General features: G+C 47.8%; 1 protein-coding gene across 1 annotated transcript in view; it reads left to right on the top strand.

Annotated features, from left to right (window-relative positions):
- Window positions 1-17,931, top strand: part of LOC135205119 (NEDD8-activating enzyme E1 regulatory subunit-like) — a 56,712-nt gene that overhangs the window by 4,803 nt on the left and 33,978 nt on the right. Inside the window, 5 exon segments of the mRNA XM_064235468.1 lie at window positions 20-109; window positions 7,666-7,910; window positions 8,692-8,721; window positions 8,724-8,865; window positions 8,867-8,958. Coding sequence (XP_064091538.1) covers window positions 20-109; window positions 7,666-7,910; window positions 8,692-8,721; window positions 8,724-8,865; window positions 8,867-8,958 — 599 coding nt within the window.

Genomic DNA, 17,931 nt, shown 5'->3' with positions numbered 1-17,931 from the left:
CATTTTTATTGTATTTCAGTACACTCTTGGCACTGTCCAAAGTTTTATGGGAAGCCAGCGTGCCTTTAGTAATCGTTCGGAGTTACGGAATGATAGGCTATTCATTCGAGTTGCAGGTGAGTGCATTTTAAAAAAAAAAAAATATGTATTAAGTTATAGTATTTTGATCCCTTGTTTCCGTAGTTGTAGGTTAAAATCTCGGCTTGTCGGAAGACTTGTTAAGGAGAAGAGGCGTAAGGTGAGCGCCTAGATTAGAATTTGAGGCAGAAACCTAGAAAAGCGTGAAGGAATATTTTGTGTCCAAAAGCCAGTCAAGGTGGAATGTAATACAGAAATGTTCATGGTGATGATGGAATATGAGTCATGGTAGTCCCAGTTAATGCAGAAATCATGCCTTGAGAATTTGTAATCTAAAATTCTAACAGATCATAGCATACAGTGCTCATAAGTGCAGGTTTATGGTTGTAAATTTATTGCAATTCTGTTTGGGAATGAGGTTATATTCAGCTTCCCCCCCCTTTGAGAGATTCATGGACTAACTTATCAAATGATGTCAGATTTGCTTTGTACTTGATTGTTCCAGCTCCATCAATTGAACAGAAAGCAAATGAACTTTCATCTCTGACAAACGAGCTGCCCCTTTTCTGATCTTAGCATGAACGTTATTACTATGTAGGCATTAACCCTAGCAACGTCAAGGTTTTCTGAGGCCTAACGATTTCATGACTATTTGCTCTCCTTTAGTACTATTTAATAATTTTTAGCTTCAAAATTGTATTTTTAAGTACAGATACTTTCTCTAAGCATAACTATATTTTACAATTCATTTTGTTCATGAAACTTACCTGTCAGATATATATAGCTGTATTCTCCGACGTCCGACAGAATTTCAAAACTCCCGGCACACGCAGGGGGCGGCCAGGTGGTTAGTACCCATTCCCGCCGCTGGGAGGCGGATATCAGGAATCATTCCCATTTTCTATTCAGATTTTTCTCTGTCGCCGGTCGGTAAACAACTGTTACAGACCTCCGCCTAGGATTTTGAAACTTCTTGTGCTAACTTGAGTATTCTGATTGACTTTTGGTTTGTTTTGACTTGGCTTGTTGGCTTGGCATACGTGATAGTGGATTTGATTTGGATTTGGCTTTGACTTTTCTTTGATTACGATGTCTGGATCTAGCTCTGCTAGCTTCAGGGTGTGTAAGGTACATGAATGTAAGGTGAGGTTGCCGAAAGCTTCGGTAGACCCTCATTCAGTGTGCTCGAAAATGTCGTGGTCATGTATGTATGTTGAATGATAGATGCATCGAGTGTGAGCAATTGACGGAAATTGAATGGAAGGCATATGATTCTTACGTGAAAAAAGCTTGAGCGTGATAGAATCAGGAGGTCTTCCTCTAGGAGTGCTTCTGGTGAGTAGAAGTCAAGGTAGAATTGTATCTCCATTAAATCCTCCTGTAGATGTAATTCAATCGGATCCTGTGTATTGCCTCCGAACCAATCAGGAAGTGTCTGCAGAGGAAGCGTATTATTTACGATCATGAAGTGATTCGCGCCTTGGAATCTTAAAGTGATTGCTCTACAGTCAAATGTGAATTGTGATAAAAGTGTTAGTGCATCTAGTGTAGTGGAAGGGGTGTCAGAGCTCGTCCCATAATGCCTCTAGGCCTAGGCCCCTGCCGGACTCCAGGCCTTAGGGGAGGGCAAGCCAACCGAAAGCCGAAGGAGGGTTACGGGATCTAATGACCGGTCTGACGTCCCTTCGGCAGAAACTGAGGACGAATCTCAGGCTGCCGGTGTCGTGCACGGGCACGAATACTTAAAGAGTGCTTCTCTTCTTCGAGACTTTCCTCTCCTCGCCGAGGTTGTGGGACGCTCGGAAGACCTCTCAGGGGGAGAGCGGCAGGGGCGCAAGTTGTCGCACAAGCGGCCGCCCGCCCTTGTCGCCCTCTTAAGAGAGGTTTCAGAGAAGAGGACGCTTCACGTCCTTCTGATCATTATGTAGATTCGTCACCTGAAGATTTTGAAGCTTTTCCGCCACAGAAAAGGAACAAGACTTCATCAGGGGAGGACTCTTCGAGCGTCCAAGTCGCTCTAAGCTTGTTCCTGAGTTGAAGGAAAGGGCATCCCCTCGCCCATCTTTCCTCGCACAGGATGAGTCCTTCTCCTGATCGAGAACTTTCCCCTTCAAGGAAAATGCTTTGGGAAATAAAGCAGAGACCAGTTAGCCTCCTTTTTTGAGAGAAAGGAGGCAGAAACTAGTCATAGAAGGAAGGATAGGTGGCTGCCTGTTAAGAGAACTAGGCAGTCCCCGGCTCCTACTCCGCGTTTTTCGGCCTTTGAGTCTCCTCCTAGTAGCCGACGCATTAGAGAACGTGATTACGTTCCTCATGAAAGGGCGTCTAGGAGAGACGAATTTGACAGAGACGTGAGTTGTCGCACAAGCGGCCAGCGTCTTTGTCAAAAGGCCGAAGAACGCTCAAGGATCAATATCGGAACGTCAAGCTTTGCATGTTAATGATCACGCTTGGCGTCTTAAGCAACGAAAGCGCTTACCAGACCTGAGCTCGAAGACGCTTTTCAAGACGCGCGGATGATCGCTCGCCAAGACGCTCAAACTGACGCTGTTCAGGACGCACGGCGTCCTACACATCATGACGCTCAGCAAGACGCGCGAGCTGACGCTGTTTCAGGACACGGGGCGTCTTCACTACAATCATGACGCTTCGCAAGACGTCTCGAGCTGACGCTCTTCAGGAGGACCCGGCGTCCTTCACATCAGGACGCTCTCAGGAACGCACGCGCATGCATATCGGGACGCTTTCCAGACGATCAACAGTTGAGTCCGAAACGTCAGGATGTTTCTCAGGTTAAAGTGTCGAAGTCATCGCGATCTTGAAAGGCGCTGATGACCGAGAGAAGGATCGTCTATGTGATCGCTGCCCTACTGATGATGACGAACCAAATGCGTCAGCGTCGTCAGACTATAAGACGTTGACGGATTTACTTAAGAAATTATTCCCAGATAATTTTCAAGCGCCAATTCCTTGCTCTCCACCTTCACAATTTGCCTCATCGAAGGCCAGGAACGGCCCCGGGCTTCGTTAAGATGGCCACTTCGCTCTCTGCGAAGAGAGCGTTTAAGAGAGTCCAGGATTGGATGGATTCAAGGAAGGTTAAAGGGAAGACTTCGTTTGCACTTCCTCCATCTAGACTGAAAGGGAGAGCTGGGATCTGGTACGAAACAGGAGAGGAAGCAGGATTGAAAGCACCGTCTTCTCTCAAGGAGATTTCGCCAATTTGGTGGACGCTCCAAGGAGGTCTTATTTGTCATCGGCTAAGGTTTCCTGGACAATGACGGAGACGGATCATCACCTCAAGGGGTTATATAAGACGCTAGAGGTGTTTAACTTTTTCGATTGGTGCCTCGGGGCTCTGGATGTACAATCGAGGAGTCAAGACTCGATTTCGCTGGAAGAGCTTTCGCCGTGTATTAGCTTGTAATGGATAGAGCAGTAAGGGTATGGCTCTGATGAGTTAGCATCTCATTTTGCTACAGGTCTGCTAAAAAAGAGAGCTCTCTATTGTAGCTTTACGGCGAAAGCAGTTTCTCCCGCTCAGAAAGCGGAGTTATTATTCGCCCCCTTCTCTACGCACCTATTCCGCAGTCCATGATTAAGATCTGTCGGTAAACTTGCAAGAAAAAGCAACAAGGGACCTCTTGACTCAATCTTCAAGACGACCTACTCCTCAGGCTTCTACTTCAACAGCTCCAGCACCCAAGAAGAAATTTAAGCCCTTTCGTGGAGCACCTTCCTTAGAGGTTCCTCGAGAGGAAGGGGGTCCTTCAGAGGTAAGATCTCTTCTACCAAGAAGGGAAAAAAATTGACGTTTCTGCCCTTCAGGCACCTGTAGGTGCGAGACTCACCTTATTTGCTCAGGCATGGAGGAACGATAGGGGCGGACACCTGGACCCTAGATGTGATCGAGAGAGGATACAAGATCCCTTTCCTCTCTGCGCCTCCTTTGAGCACGAAGCCGATAGACCTGCTCGCCCGCATTACCAGTCAGAGAAGTGCAACAGATCTTAACTCGACCTTCTCAAGATTCAAATGTTGGAAAAGAAGGCCGTAGAGGAAGTTCTGATGCTGGATTCCCCAGGCTTCTACAACAGGTTATTCCTGGTTCCGAAGCAGTGTGGGGGATGGAGACCTGTCCTAGAGTCAGCAGACTGAACATTTTTATAAAGAAAGAAAAATTCAGGATGGAAACTTCTCAGTCTGTGCTAGGGGCCTTGAGACCCAGGGGTATTGGATGGTGTCATTGGACCTTCCAAGACCGCTTATTTCCACGTCCCGATCCATTCCCTAATCAACAAGGAAGTTCCTGAGGTTCGTCTTAAAACAAGGGCAGGTCTTCCCAGTTCAGGGCTCTGTGCCTTCGGATCTGAGTACGGCGCCTATGGTTTTTTTAACTTTCCTCATGCGGAATGTGGCGAAATGGCGTTCACCTATCGAAAATAAGAGTCTCGCTCTACCTGGACACGACTGGCTAATCAAGTCCGCCTTCAGAAAGGTCAATAGGTGCCTGGATGGGACCTTCAGAACGACATTTACAGCTGGCGAAGGGCCCTGGGCCTTATAGTAAAGTTTACTAGAAGTCCCCATCTGGATCCCCACGCAGTCCATCGTGGTTATCTGGGGAAGGGATTCAGATTGGATTCAGCGGCTTTTCAAGCTTTTCCATCCAGACGTCAGCAGAGATGCTTAGAGAAATGTTAGCCTTTCTTAGGGAAAGAAACATGCTCGGCGAAGGAATGGATGAGTCTGCTGGGAACCATTTCTTCGCTGGAGAAGTTTGTTTCCCTAGGGAGGTTGCACCTCAGGCCACTCCAGTTTTTTATGGCAGAAAAACTGGAAAGACAAGAATCTAGACTCGACTTGATTATCTCAAAAACGGTCAAGGATCATCTGAAGTGGTGGCAAGATCCGACCAAACTCTCGGAAGGGATGTCCCTCAAGCTTTTGAGCCCCGACCTAGTGTTGTTCTCAGACGCTCCATGTGGGCTGGGGGGGGAGCAACACTAGGAAAGGAGGAAGTGTCAGGCCTCTGGAGAGGGGAACAGAGGTCCTGGCACATAAACTTAAAAGAATTGGAGGCTATTCGGTTGGCTCTTCAGTTCTTCGAAGAACGATTGGTGGGCCGAGTTGTCCAGATCAACTCGGACAACACTACGGCTCTCGCTTACATAAAAAACAGGGGGGGACACATCTCGATCACTGTTCGTGATAGCGAGAGACATCCTTCTATGGGCGAAAGCTCGAAACATAGTGATCTGACAAGGTTCATTTCAGGAATTCAAAATGTTCGAGCGGATCTTTTAAGCCGTCGACATCAGATGCTTCCCACAGAATGGACCCTACATCTAGAAGTTTGTCAAGAGCTATGGAAGTTGTGGGGACGGCCGCTAGTCGACCTCTTCGCAACCTCGAAAACGAAGAGGCTTCCGATTTATTGCTCTCCAGTCTCGACCGGAAGCAATAGCGGTAGATTGCCATCCTATGGGACTGGACGGGGATGGATGTGTACGCCTTTCCCCCGTTCAAACTCTTAGGAGAGGTAACAAGGAAGTTGCGGCGTCGACAGGAGCGAGAATGACTCTGATCGCCCCCTTTTGGCCCTCAAGCGATTGGTTCACGGAGGTCATGTCTCTTCTGGTAGACTTCCCAGAGAACCCTGCCAGAGAGAGTCGATCTTCTCAAACAGCCCCACTTCGAGAGGTACCACGGAAACCTCTCCGCTCTGAGTTCGACTGCGTTCAGACTATCAAGAAGTTGGCCAGAGCGAGAGGTTTTTCAAGATCAGTGGCAGAGGCTATTGCCAATGCGAGAAGAGCTTCCTCTCGCAGCAGTTATCAGTCGAAGTGGACTGTCTTCAGGAGATGGTGTAGGAAGAAAGGTATTTCCTCCTCCACGACCTCTGTGAACCAAATCGCTGAGTTTCTCCTGCATTTGAGAAATGTGGACAACTAGCAGTGCCCACAATAAAAGGATACAAGAGTATGCTGTCAGCTGTCTTCCGCCACAGAGGTTTAGATCTGACAAATGATAAAGATCTTCACGATCTTTTGAGATCGTTTGAGACAACCAAAGTACTACAACCAAAGGTTCCATCATGGAACCTTGATGTAGTTCTAAGATTCTTGATGTCGGCTCCCTTTGAACTATGCATGCTGCCTCATTGAGAGACACTACTAGAAAGGCGATTTTTCTAACTGCTCTTGCCACGGCAAAGAGAGTTAGTGAAATTCAGGCAATTAGTAAAGATGGGGTGGGTTGTTTCAGAGGACACAGTGCAGTGTGCTCCTTGGATCCTAATTTCTTAGCGAAGAATGAGAACCCATCTAACCCCTGGCCAAAAACCTTTGAAATCAAGGGTTAACAGAGTTCATCGGACAAGAGCCAGAGAGAGTCCTGTGCCCTGTCAGGGCTCTCAAATTTTACATGCAAAAGACAAAGATTGTCGGGGTCCTTCTGAGAAACTTATGGTGTTCTGTTAAGAGACCCGACTTTCCTATGTCGAAGAATGCACTGGCATTCTTTTATGAAGCACCATCAGGGAGGCCCATGCGTCCTGCTCGGATGGTGATATGAAGCTTTTGAAAATAAAAGCCCATGAAGTAAGAGCTGTGCGACTTCAATGGCATTTCGAAAGAATATGGCACTTAATGATATCATTAGCGCTACTTTTTGGCGAAGCAACTCTGTGTTTTGCTTCACATTACCTGCGGGATGTGAAGACGGCATATGAGAACTGCGAGTCGCTTGGACCATAAATATCCGCAGAAATGGTGTTGGGGGCAGGGAGCAGCACAAATACTACCCTATAGAAAAGGGGTAGGTGTGCTTTTTAATTTTGGTGTTGGTTTATGGTTGAAGGGTTGGTTGCTTGAGGCGCCTTCCCTTTCTTTAGCCTAGAAGTTATGGGACTAACTTCGATAGGTTAGGTCAGGTGGTGGTTTTTTAGCTTCGTTGCCCTCACAGTATGGTCAATATGGTCTAGTCACATTGTGGTCACGCCCCCATTGACAGATCGTCTAGAGCGCACCAACTACACAGGTCACTACCTTGTTGGCAACTCTAGTAAAGCAAAAGCAGACTTCGGTGACAGTAATCAAGAAGTCAGCTATGCTAACAGGTAAGGAATCAAGATGTCAATCATCTGCACTTGAGGTGTTCCTAAATCCTTCTATTCTGTCCCTTCCCACCTCCAATGGTGGGATTCAGCTATATATATATCTGACAGGTAAGTTTCATGAACAAAATGTTATTGTTATGATACAATAAAGTTTGTTCATACTTACCTGGCAGATATATATAATTAAAGTACCCACCCACCTCCCCTCAGGGGACAGTGGTATGAAAAATCTGAATAGAAAATGGGAATGATTCCTGATATCCGCCTCCCAGCGGCGGAATGGGTACTAACCACCTGGCCGCCCACTGCGTGTGCCGGGAGTTTTGAAATTCTGTCGGACGTCGGAGAATACAGCTATATATATATCTGCCAGGTAAGTATGAACAAACTTTATTGTATCATAACAATAACATGTTTATATAGTACGTACCGTAATATTATTTGGTCAACATCACTTTCAGATTGAGGAAACATACCGTTGTGGAAAGTCACCCAGACAACGAAATGCCAGATTTAAGACTCGACAGACCTTTCCCAGCATTGCAGAAGTACATGGATAGCCTCGACCTCGATTCAATGGACTACAAAGACCACTCACACGTGCCTTACGTCGTCATTCTGTACAAACACCTTCAACAGTGGAATGCCGAACATGGAGAGCCACCCAAAAATTACAGGGAAAAGAAGGCTTTCATAGAACTCATCAAGAAAGGTTTTAGTGGTCTTGGGGTTTTCTTTTATCATGTAGTTTTACTTTTCTCTGTCTGGTTCTTTCATCAGGTGTTGTTAAACTTATCCTCAGTCTTTCATTTGTCTTTGTTATCTTATCAGATGTTATTAAACTTTTTATATAATTTTAATAATTGATAACTCACTCATTTCACTTGGTCTTTGGAGTGGCTATGCTCCATTGTTGCACTAAACTGCTGTGGTATATGGGAAGTCTCATTGTAAGTTTGCATTTTCAGTTTTTTGTTCAGGCATGCTAAACTCTCTTAATGGAACTGGTATGATTATGTACTTCCATAGACAAAATTTTGATAAAAAAATTATCAATTTAAATATTTGGTTTTGCCAGCAAGAAATTTTAAAGTCGTATACAGTACATTACAGATGTTGTTTATACATCAATTAAATGTCGTTTATCTTGGAGAGAAAAAAAACACAGCTACTTCAAAACATTAAAACTGGTGAATTTTCAGGTGCAAGAAGTTTTGGTCAAGAAAAGTCTTTACTTTCTGTTGTGATAACTGTTTATAATTTTCCAAACACTTACATTAGTTCTGTGGACTTTAAAATTGGTAGACAACTACAAACATTGATAGGCAAATGGTACAGTACTGGATTGTTTAGGCACCGGACCATAATTGTATATCGGTACAGGCAGTCCTCGCTTAACCAGGGACTGATTGTAAATCCTCGTTCTATTTAACAGTTTGTATGTTTACTAAAAGTTGATGAAAGTTGCACTAAAGCATTTCATCATTTCACAGGAATGAGAGAGAAAGAGAACAATGAAACCGAAGAAATTACGAAGAGGCTTGCAAGGCAGTCAACACCTCACGCGTACCCACGACCATTCCTCACGGGATACAATCCATTTTAAATGAAGCAGCTCGATCACGCCGAGCCCCACCACAAAACCCTTCTAGGCTCATGGCGAGAGCAGCACGAATTCGTTTCCTCAGAGGGTCGGGGCGTTCTCCCAGTAAGGGGCACCATTCCAGATATGACTGCCGATTCTGAAAAATATATAAAAAGTCCAGAAACCTGTAAGTGCTCATTGCAAATATTCTTGTGTCATGCTGTTCATTAATGTACATATGCTACAAATATTTTAGAATTATCGGGAGTATGAATTACGAAAGTTAACATACAAAGAATGAACGTTAAAATTTTTAATTATTGAGATGAATCTTACCTACTGTTAAATTTAGCTATATCTATATCTCCCCGCCGATTAGGCGAGTCGGCATTCAAACAAAAAAAATCGAATGGCTGCCTGGAGACTGTCTAGTACCTGTTCTCCACCAGGTGTGTTTCAAATGTTTTAGCTCTTGTCAGAATTCTCCTTGCTGCCATTGCCGCTAGGCAATGTTGGTATTCTATGAAATTTGGCTGTTTTACACTGTTTACAGTATTGTATTTCATTTTCCTAGGATATCTTCCACAGGAAGTAAAACAATAACATCAGGCTATGTAGGAATGTTTTGGTGTAACCAGGATGGTGAAATTGGAAGTTGTTCCGATACGTAATACAAACCCTCGGTCCTTTAACAATAGGAAGTAGCTAATCGGCAGCTGGAACGGTCGTAAGCTTCGAACAAGGGGAGAACGGTAGTTAACTGCTTGTCCGATCGTCGCGCGCGCGCGACTGGGAGGTAAACAAATCACTTTTGCTTTCGGCCGCGGGAGTGAAGGACGTGTTCGTCATCGCTCTCTGCCCGCTTCATCGTCGTAGGCTTTGTTTATATTGTGTTTTCTACTAATGGGTTGGTTTGACTTGAAAATGAAACTGTAAGTACACTGTTTTCATTTTCATTACTTAATTATGAATCAACATGGAGCTATCGCCGTAGAGACGGCGATTTCCGCTCTTTTCATGAATTGAACCCTGGAATTATGTCTCGGTGCCGAGGGCGGGCGCGCTCGCGCCGAGTCATGTATTTGGGCGAAAGGGTGTAATTGGAAAAATGTAAGTACTTTTTTCATTATATTTTTGCCCTGTGCGTTCGTTACCGAGAGTGTGATTGCGCTCGGCACGAACTTTTAATTTTGTATAATAGAATGCAATGAAAGTGGATTCGCAATTGCAATATTCTTTTCATTTTCATTTATGATTGCATGAATTTAATCTGGATCAATTTTCGTTTCTTATCCCGGGAATTGATCCTTACGATTTTTTATGAAATGAAATCGCAAGTGCAGTATTCTGTTTCATTTTCATATATATTTTATGATAGCATCATATTATTGGATCAAGTTTCGTTCTTACCCGGGAAATTGATCTTTTCTCCTTTAAGTTTCTATGAAGTGAATCGCAAGGGCAGATTCTGTTTCATTTTCATATTACTTTTCACTGCTGTGCGGGGTGGGGGAAGCGAAGGTCTGCCAGGAAGTTGGTAGCCGATTCTTCGTCTTCCTTCTGCCCCCCGCTCAGCTTCTTCATTGTATTTTGTATTTGGGGTCTTCCTTGCGTTCGGGGTGGGGCATGTCTTCCCCCGTGCGTGAGGGAACCCCTCTTACTAATCTATCTATGTTACCGCAGTGCTACACATGTGGGAGACGACTTGGATGTAGATGTAAAGCCATCAGCGAGGACGACCTGGGACAGGTGTGGGAGTCGCTGGGACTGCAGGGGTTGATTCACGCGGTTGGCGGGGTCGGCAGTGGTCACTCATGATACGGTAAGGAACCACTACAACAACCACAATTCTCGACACCAGCATATGAGATGTCACCGCACCGGTGTACACACCCACATTGTCATGTCGGTAACACCCACGGCTGCAATCCAGAAACAATTCCTGCCGTGCCAATCAGGACGGTGCCACCGCCACCTGGGTTCTTTGTATTGCCGACCCCGGACTGCCGCTGCCCAAAGAGTACCCCCTGGACTGCCGCCAGTGACGAGGATGACGGTAGCTGCCGACAGGACGCCTGTCTCCTCCTGTGGTACCTGCCGTGCCTGCCGTACCTGTGCGGTCCCAGCCGCTCATTCCCTTTCAGATCAGGTGCCTGCTGCTGATTCACTTTCAGATGTTCCTGCTGTTCCCTGGACCTGTTCCTGTTGTTCCTGCTGTTGGTGATGCTGTCACAGTCTCAGGTCTTTCCGGACAGGTGCAGTCGGGCCCTGTTGCTCGGCAACTGCCCCGGCTCCCTCCTGGATGGAAGACCTGACGTCTGTCCTGCGGAGCCTGGCGAAGAAGAAGAGGAAGAGGAAGAAGGTGTCGTCGTCGTCTTCGTCGTCTCTTCGTCGTCCGCTTGCCTCTCCTTCCCCTTCGACTTCTAAGGCCAAACAGCCGAAGAAGAAGAAGGTTGCCTCCTTCCCCCCTAAGAAGACTCCTTCGGGATCTTCTAAGGGCCGGCGCTCGTAGGCGAGCTGGGGAGCTCTTCTGCTGGTCCTCCTGTTCCTTCGGGAACGGGGCCCGTCGCTTCTTCTGCAAAGAAGAAGTCGACGGGGACCAGAGGGCACCAGCCTCGGCTGGTGCGTCTCACCTGGTGCTAGCGGGTCTGCCGCTAAAACCAGGTTCCGTCTCGGCCGCTTCTCGTTCGCGAGAAGCACCGAGTGGACGCTCTTCCAAGAAGAACCGTCCAGACAAAGTTTGACGTCCGAGCTCGTCCGTCAAGACAGCGGCGCGGAGCAGAAGACTGGCGAGAGTCGTTGCACACGACTCTCGCCAGGCCAGTGGACGCTCTCGCAGCGATCAACTGGCTGCTCGGGCTAACGTGACGGTCGCTGATCAGCCACGGGTTGAGGCGAGGAAGGAGTCCCCGCGGCCGCGGTACAGCCACGGCTGGTTACCAGCGACTCGACGCGAGAGGACGCTGGCCGGTCTCGACGCGACACAGAGCCTAGCAGGTCACCCGTCCGCCGCTCCCGATGGGACCGGGCGGAGACGGTGACCAGCGGCAGCTCGCCCTGACACTAGAGATCGGTCTCGACGTTCTCAGCCGAGCCATCGCCCCAGGCGAGCGGTAAGGCTAGGCTGCTGCTCGACCGTCACCGCGGGTTGACGATCAGCAGCAGCCCTCCAGCACGCTGGTCCTGCCAGCGACGCGTGGGGGGAGCGTCAGGTCTGCCTCTCCCATAACGGGTTGAGGCGAGGAAGGGGTCCCCGCGGCCGTCGGTACCAGCCACGGCTGGTACCAGCGGCTCGACGCGCCGAGAGGACGCTCGCCGGTCTCACCGTGACAGCGAGCCTAGCAGGTCACCTGACGCCGCTGCCATACCGGGGACCGGGCGGAGACGGTAACCAGCAAACAGCTCGCTGACGCTAGAGATCAGCGTCGACGTTCTCAGCCAAGCCTCTCGCCTCAGGCGAGCGGCAAGGCTAGGCATGCTGCTCGATCGCCACCACGCGGGTTGACGATCAGCAGCAGCCCTCCAAGCACGCTGGTCCTGCCAGCGAGCTAGGGGGGAGAGCGTCAGGTCTGCCTCTCCTGTACCTTCAACCTCCTCGGGCTACGCCGGGAGGAGCGAGGTACCTATGAGTGATCGCGAGAGGTGCGCCGCTCGCGACCCCGCTATGACGACGTATGGAGCAGGCACGGTTCTAGGACCGACCAGGACATACGCGCAATTAGCTGGAGGCGACCGTCAGGGGTCTGCCGCTCTTCTCCTTCTGAAGGAGGAGTATCTAGGGCCGATCTGTTCTTGTTGGAGGGACTGGACGGTCCTACTCCGCAAGACGCGGTTACTCCCGAGATACAGAGGAATTTGCAGAAGTCATTAAGCTGATTCGTCAGCATAATGACCCTGCGGAAGGATTGCCGCTCCCACCAGCAGAGCCCAAGTCTCTGCTCGAGTCGTTTTGGGCCCGAGAGGGAAACCAAACCGACGGTGGGTCTGCCGCGATCGGAGCTTGCCGATTCTGTCTCGAACCAGTGTCTCGTCTCCGGACAAGAAGGCTCTACTCAGTTCTGGCCGGCCGTCGATCAAGCTACTTCCACCTCCTCTACTGCGACAGCGGCGTTTTCTACGTGTCTTCGGACACCGTATTTAAATACTCCTTCGGTCCTCCTGAGAGGTTTCGACCTCGACGAGGACTGGAATGAGTCGGAGGACGGTATCGGCTCTCTCCTGTCAGGTGTCCGATCAGCCCCACCCAGACGACGTTCACAGTGGGCGGCAGACCCTTACCTACAGTGAGAGTTCGTAACCCTCCGCGGGGAAAACGTTTTCTCCTGACGATACGTTTTCCCAGACTCTGAGAGGCCATCGCCGCAAGGCGATGGCTGTCCTACTCTTCTCCAAACTGCTAGTTCCACTGGGAAGGCGAGCGAGTATCCAATTCCTTCCCCATTCCCTCTCTCCTTACGGCTACGAGGGAAAGGGGAAGGATCCTACAGAGATTTCTTGTAGGATCCCACGTTCGGGACTGCGCTACCGGGGGGACCTTCGGGTCCTACCTGACGTAAGCCCCGGTCGTTGAGGAGGAATCCTGCTCCATTCTCGATTTCTACGGGAATCGAGAGGACCACCAGCCGATATCGTTTGACGAATTCGGTGGGGGTTTCGCAGACTGCTTAGAATTCTACGGAATTTCTAGCGCATTCAGAGTGTTCGAGTTTTTTACGATCTTCAAACACTTACGCGAGACCACGGTCCAAAGTGAGCGAGACGAGAATCCCCGATATGTTACACGATAATCGGGAACCTCGCCTATGCTCGAATTCCTGGAATTTCTAGCATTGTGAAGAAGACTGCTGCTGAAAGAAACTATCTCACAGTAGGCGACCAACCTGGAATAGAGGAGATCGGACGGGAATATCCAGTTTGGCTTGAACTATCGTCTTAGTATTCTGTTCACCATTGAAGCTTTCCTTCGAGGAAGACTTCTCCTTCACTCTCTTTGATAGAGAACGAAGGTGGTCGATCTCCAATCCTTATTTTGTTTCTTGAAGGAAAGAATTTAGGATGGAGATCGTTGTTCAGAATCCTACAAATATATACGTATATAACCTCGCGACCTGATTCTGCTAAGCAGTTGACTTGTCCGAGGGGTAGGCGCATATCCTAGTTATTCTACGGATTGCGACTTAGACGAGAGTATTCTAATTGAACTGCACTCGGGGTTGCCTGCAACCTCCCAGGAGTTTTCAGTTTCAATTTTATATACTTATGGTTTGTCACGACAACACCATTTCAACTTTTATATTTACCGAAATTCGTTTCGCCTAAAATATAATTGCCCGAGCATATCTTTTATGCTCGGTAGTTCTAGCCGAACGCATTCCTTCGTGGAAATAATGGATTACTGGCAACTCAGGATGACGAGTCAGCAGGCCTCAACCACTGCGTATTGAACTGCCTCTAGCAGCTCAGTATCAGCTGGGCCTCCGAGATTCACGGTCATGTATGTCTCTCTCTCCCCTGCTTGATTGACTACCGAACCGTATCTCTGCCTAACAATCCATGGACTTAGGTCTCGATTAACGGGGATTCTCGCAATAATGAAGGACATCTACTGCGTGACGCTGGATTCCATCGCCTCGACATTGCGAGAATTTTCAACAGAGATATTCTCTTGGACTCTTTATCTTTCTGTTTACCGCACGGTAACAGAAGTCTGTACAAGTCTCCCGCTGCATCGCACTGCGATAATGCGAATGATTTTGCAGACATCTGAGTTTGTGTCTTCAAAATATCTCGTATTCGTAGGTGTACCAATTGTTCATTGTTCAACCCGAATTACAAGATGTGTCAGAAGACATCGCCTACTCTCCGACCTGACAGCTCTACCTCCAAATGTTCAGCCCATGAGAAGCAGTTCTTCAGGCGGCTTTCACCTGTGTTTTCATTACCGAAGAACGCCCCGCTTTCATTGCAAACTACGACTTCTCACCGGACAGCAATGAAATAGCGGGTAGCGTTTTCAGTCATTTGTAAGCACAGGTTATGAATCTTGAGATCCTTCTCTCGATCATATGTGAAGACGTAGGTTGCATTCAATATACCTTCGTCTTCAACGGTACATAGTGTTGTTTCTCCTTAGCTGAGATTCAACAAACATGAGATGTTTTACCTTCAGGGACCTCGGTCTCTAGAAGGCAATTGACTTTCGCCTGTGGGTACATGCCTTAAGAGAATCATCACCTCGCTCCGGCATGGTGACAAACAAATACATCATTTGTTTGGTCTCTCGGCATAACCCTTTAAAGGCGAAGGTCACGTAACTTACTCGGATGCTTGACAACTTGCCTCCTACCGAACGCAGTCAGTCGGCAGCTGTCAGAGCGCCCGAGTCAGTTACGAATTACGCTGTTGACTTAGTTCGGTTGTTACACAGCAACCATTACTTCGTAATAGCTTGTCACAGTACCCATACCATTGACACCCACCATGGAGTGTCGGTGTCCTATCCACTACCGAGAACTTCGCTGCATGGGGATAGGAGGATGCGAGAGACTTCGTTGCTAACGGACAGACCAGTATGGGTACTGGACATCACCGAAGTAGAGAAGAGGGATAGGTCATGCGGACTATTTCTTCTTTTCCTCTGAGGAACTGCATGACTTCTCCTGCGAAGTCAGGCACCCAGGGGATGGGGATCCGTGACGCTCGATTTCGTACCGAACTTCGTAGCGAAGACTCAGAACCCTTCGGTCCCTGACGATTGGTTCGAGTCGTTTCACAATCCCCTCCCTAATGGACTTCACCGCCTTCGATGCGAAGGAGATGCTGCCTTGTCCACAAGAACTTCTCCTTGGCGCAGGTACTGAAGGCAGGGGTCTGGTCCTACCAGACCACATGCCTTCCTTCTACCTTCGGGATATTGCCCACAGGTCTTGGGATCTTTTTCCTTGGGACCCGTGGTGGCTGCTCAACACGTCGTGTAGCGAACCCAGACCCTCGCAGGCTGAACAGCATCGAGTCCTGGTGTGACCGTAAGAATGGATGGTGAATGAGAGTGTGGACTGGCTCCTCTCCCATTTTTCTTTTTCTTACCTCTAACCTGTGGTTAGAGGGACACGGTCGTCACCCTGCTGGATAAGGACAAGATGCAGGTGAGCTACTCAACAGAGCCCCATCCTATCCCTTTCACTAGGGATAGGAGCGTATATCCACCACTTCCTCCAACAAGGGGGAGGAAGTGGATGCCAGCTTGAGACAACCCATACTTTATGTTGCCTCTTGCAAACAGGAACAAGTTCTTGCTTGCTGGTACGAAGAGATACGCTTGCCTCTCTCTTAGTACTCGGCCCAGAGGTCTGACCATTGATCCTGCGGTGCACACCCCGATCAATCGGACAGAGGCTTGGATCCCTCCCTCGCTCTACGACCAGGGAGGCATTCCAGGGATGGACGAACACCAGTCTGTTCATCAAAAGACTAGATTCCTCCCACAAGAATGAGTCTTCCTATTGTAAAGGACCGAGGGTTTGTATTACGTATCGGAACAAATGACAATTTGTCGAAAATTGCATTTTTCCTAACTATACAAACCTGAGGTCCTTTAACATAAAGTCCCTCCTCATGCCACCCCTCACTCTGCGTATTTTGCATGGGCCAAAAGCAAAAGTGATTTGTTTACCTCCCAGTCGCGCGGCGCGCGACGATCGGACAAGCAGTTAACTACCGTTCTCCCCTTGTTCGAAGCTTACGACCGTTCCAGCTGCCGCTTAGCTACTTCCTATTGTTAAAGGACCTCAGGTTTGTATAGTTAGGAAAAATGCAATTTTCGACAAATTGTCATTTTATCAGCATTCCTTTGTACTGGCAGGGGTACAGGGTGTGATTTTGGAACTACTAGATGTGAAGAATGTAGGGAATTGTTCTGAGAAATTTATGCCTGAATATGTCAGATATAGGAAGACTGGAACTAATAGATTGTGAAAGCAATAGTTAGATCAGGGCTTAAACCTGTCAGGCTATCCCTACTCAGACTAGGCATTTTAGTAGGCTAGTATTGACTTCCATTGTAGCTCCGCCTTCTACTCCCCACTTCGGTTCAGGAAAAGCGTAACGGGAAATTAAAAACTTGTTCCGATACTAATACAAACCCTCGTCCTTTAACAATAGGAAGTAGCTAGCGGCAGCTGGAACGGTCGTAAGCTTCGAACAAGGGGAGAACGGTAGTTAACTGCTTGTCCGATCGTCGCGCGGGGAGGTAACAAATCACTTTTGCTTTCGGCCGCGGGTGTGAAGACGTGTTCGTCATCGCTCTCTGCCCGCTTCATCGTCGTATGCTTTGTTTATATTGTGTTTTTCTACTAATGGTTTTGTTTGACTTGAAAATGAAACTGTAAGTACCACTGTTTTCATTTTCATTACTTAATATGAACCAACATGGAGTTATCGCCGTAGATGCGGCGATTCCTCTCTCTTTTATGAATTGAATCCTTGAATTATGTCTCGGTTGCCGAGGGCTGGGCGCGCTCGCGCCGAGTCATGTATTTGGGCGAAGTTGTAATTGAAAAATGTAAGTACTCTTTTCATTATATTTGCCCTGTGCGTTCGTTACCGAGAGTGTGATTGCGCTCGGCACGAGCCTTTAATTTTGTATAATAGAATGCAATGAAAGTGGATTCGCAATTGCAATATCTTCATTTTCATTTATTTATTGTATGAAATTTAATTGGATCAATTTTCGTTCTTACCAGGGAATTGATCCTTACGATTTTTTTATGTGAAAAGAATCGCAAGTGCAGTATTCTGTTTCATTTTCATATATATTTTATGATAGAATCATATTGGATTGGTCAAGTTTCCGTCTTACCCGGGAATTGATCTTTTCTCCTTTAAGTTCTATGAAGTGAATCGCAAGGGCAGTATTCGTTTCATTTTCATATTCTTTTCACTGCTGTGGCGGGGGTAGGGGAAGCGAAGGCGGTCTGCCAGGAAGTCGTCGGAAAGCTCTCCCGCGACTCCCTTGGTATCCGATTCTTCGTCTCCTTCCTGCCCCCCGATCAGCTTCTTCATTGTATTTTGTATTTGGGGTCTTCCTTGCGTTCGGGGTGGGCATGTCTTCCCCCCGTGCGTGAGGGAACCCCTCTTACTAATCTATCTA

The sequence above is a fragment of the Macrobrachium nipponense genome, chromosome 48 (assembly GCF_015104395.2).
Source record: "Macrobrachium nipponense isolate FS-2020 chromosome 48, ASM1510439v2, whole genome shotgun sequence".
Taxonomy (NCBI): Eukaryota; Metazoa; Arthropoda; class Malacostraca; order Decapoda; family Palaemonidae; genus Macrobrachium; species Macrobrachium nipponense.
This window is presented reverse-complemented; position numbering and strand designations above follow the sequence as displayed.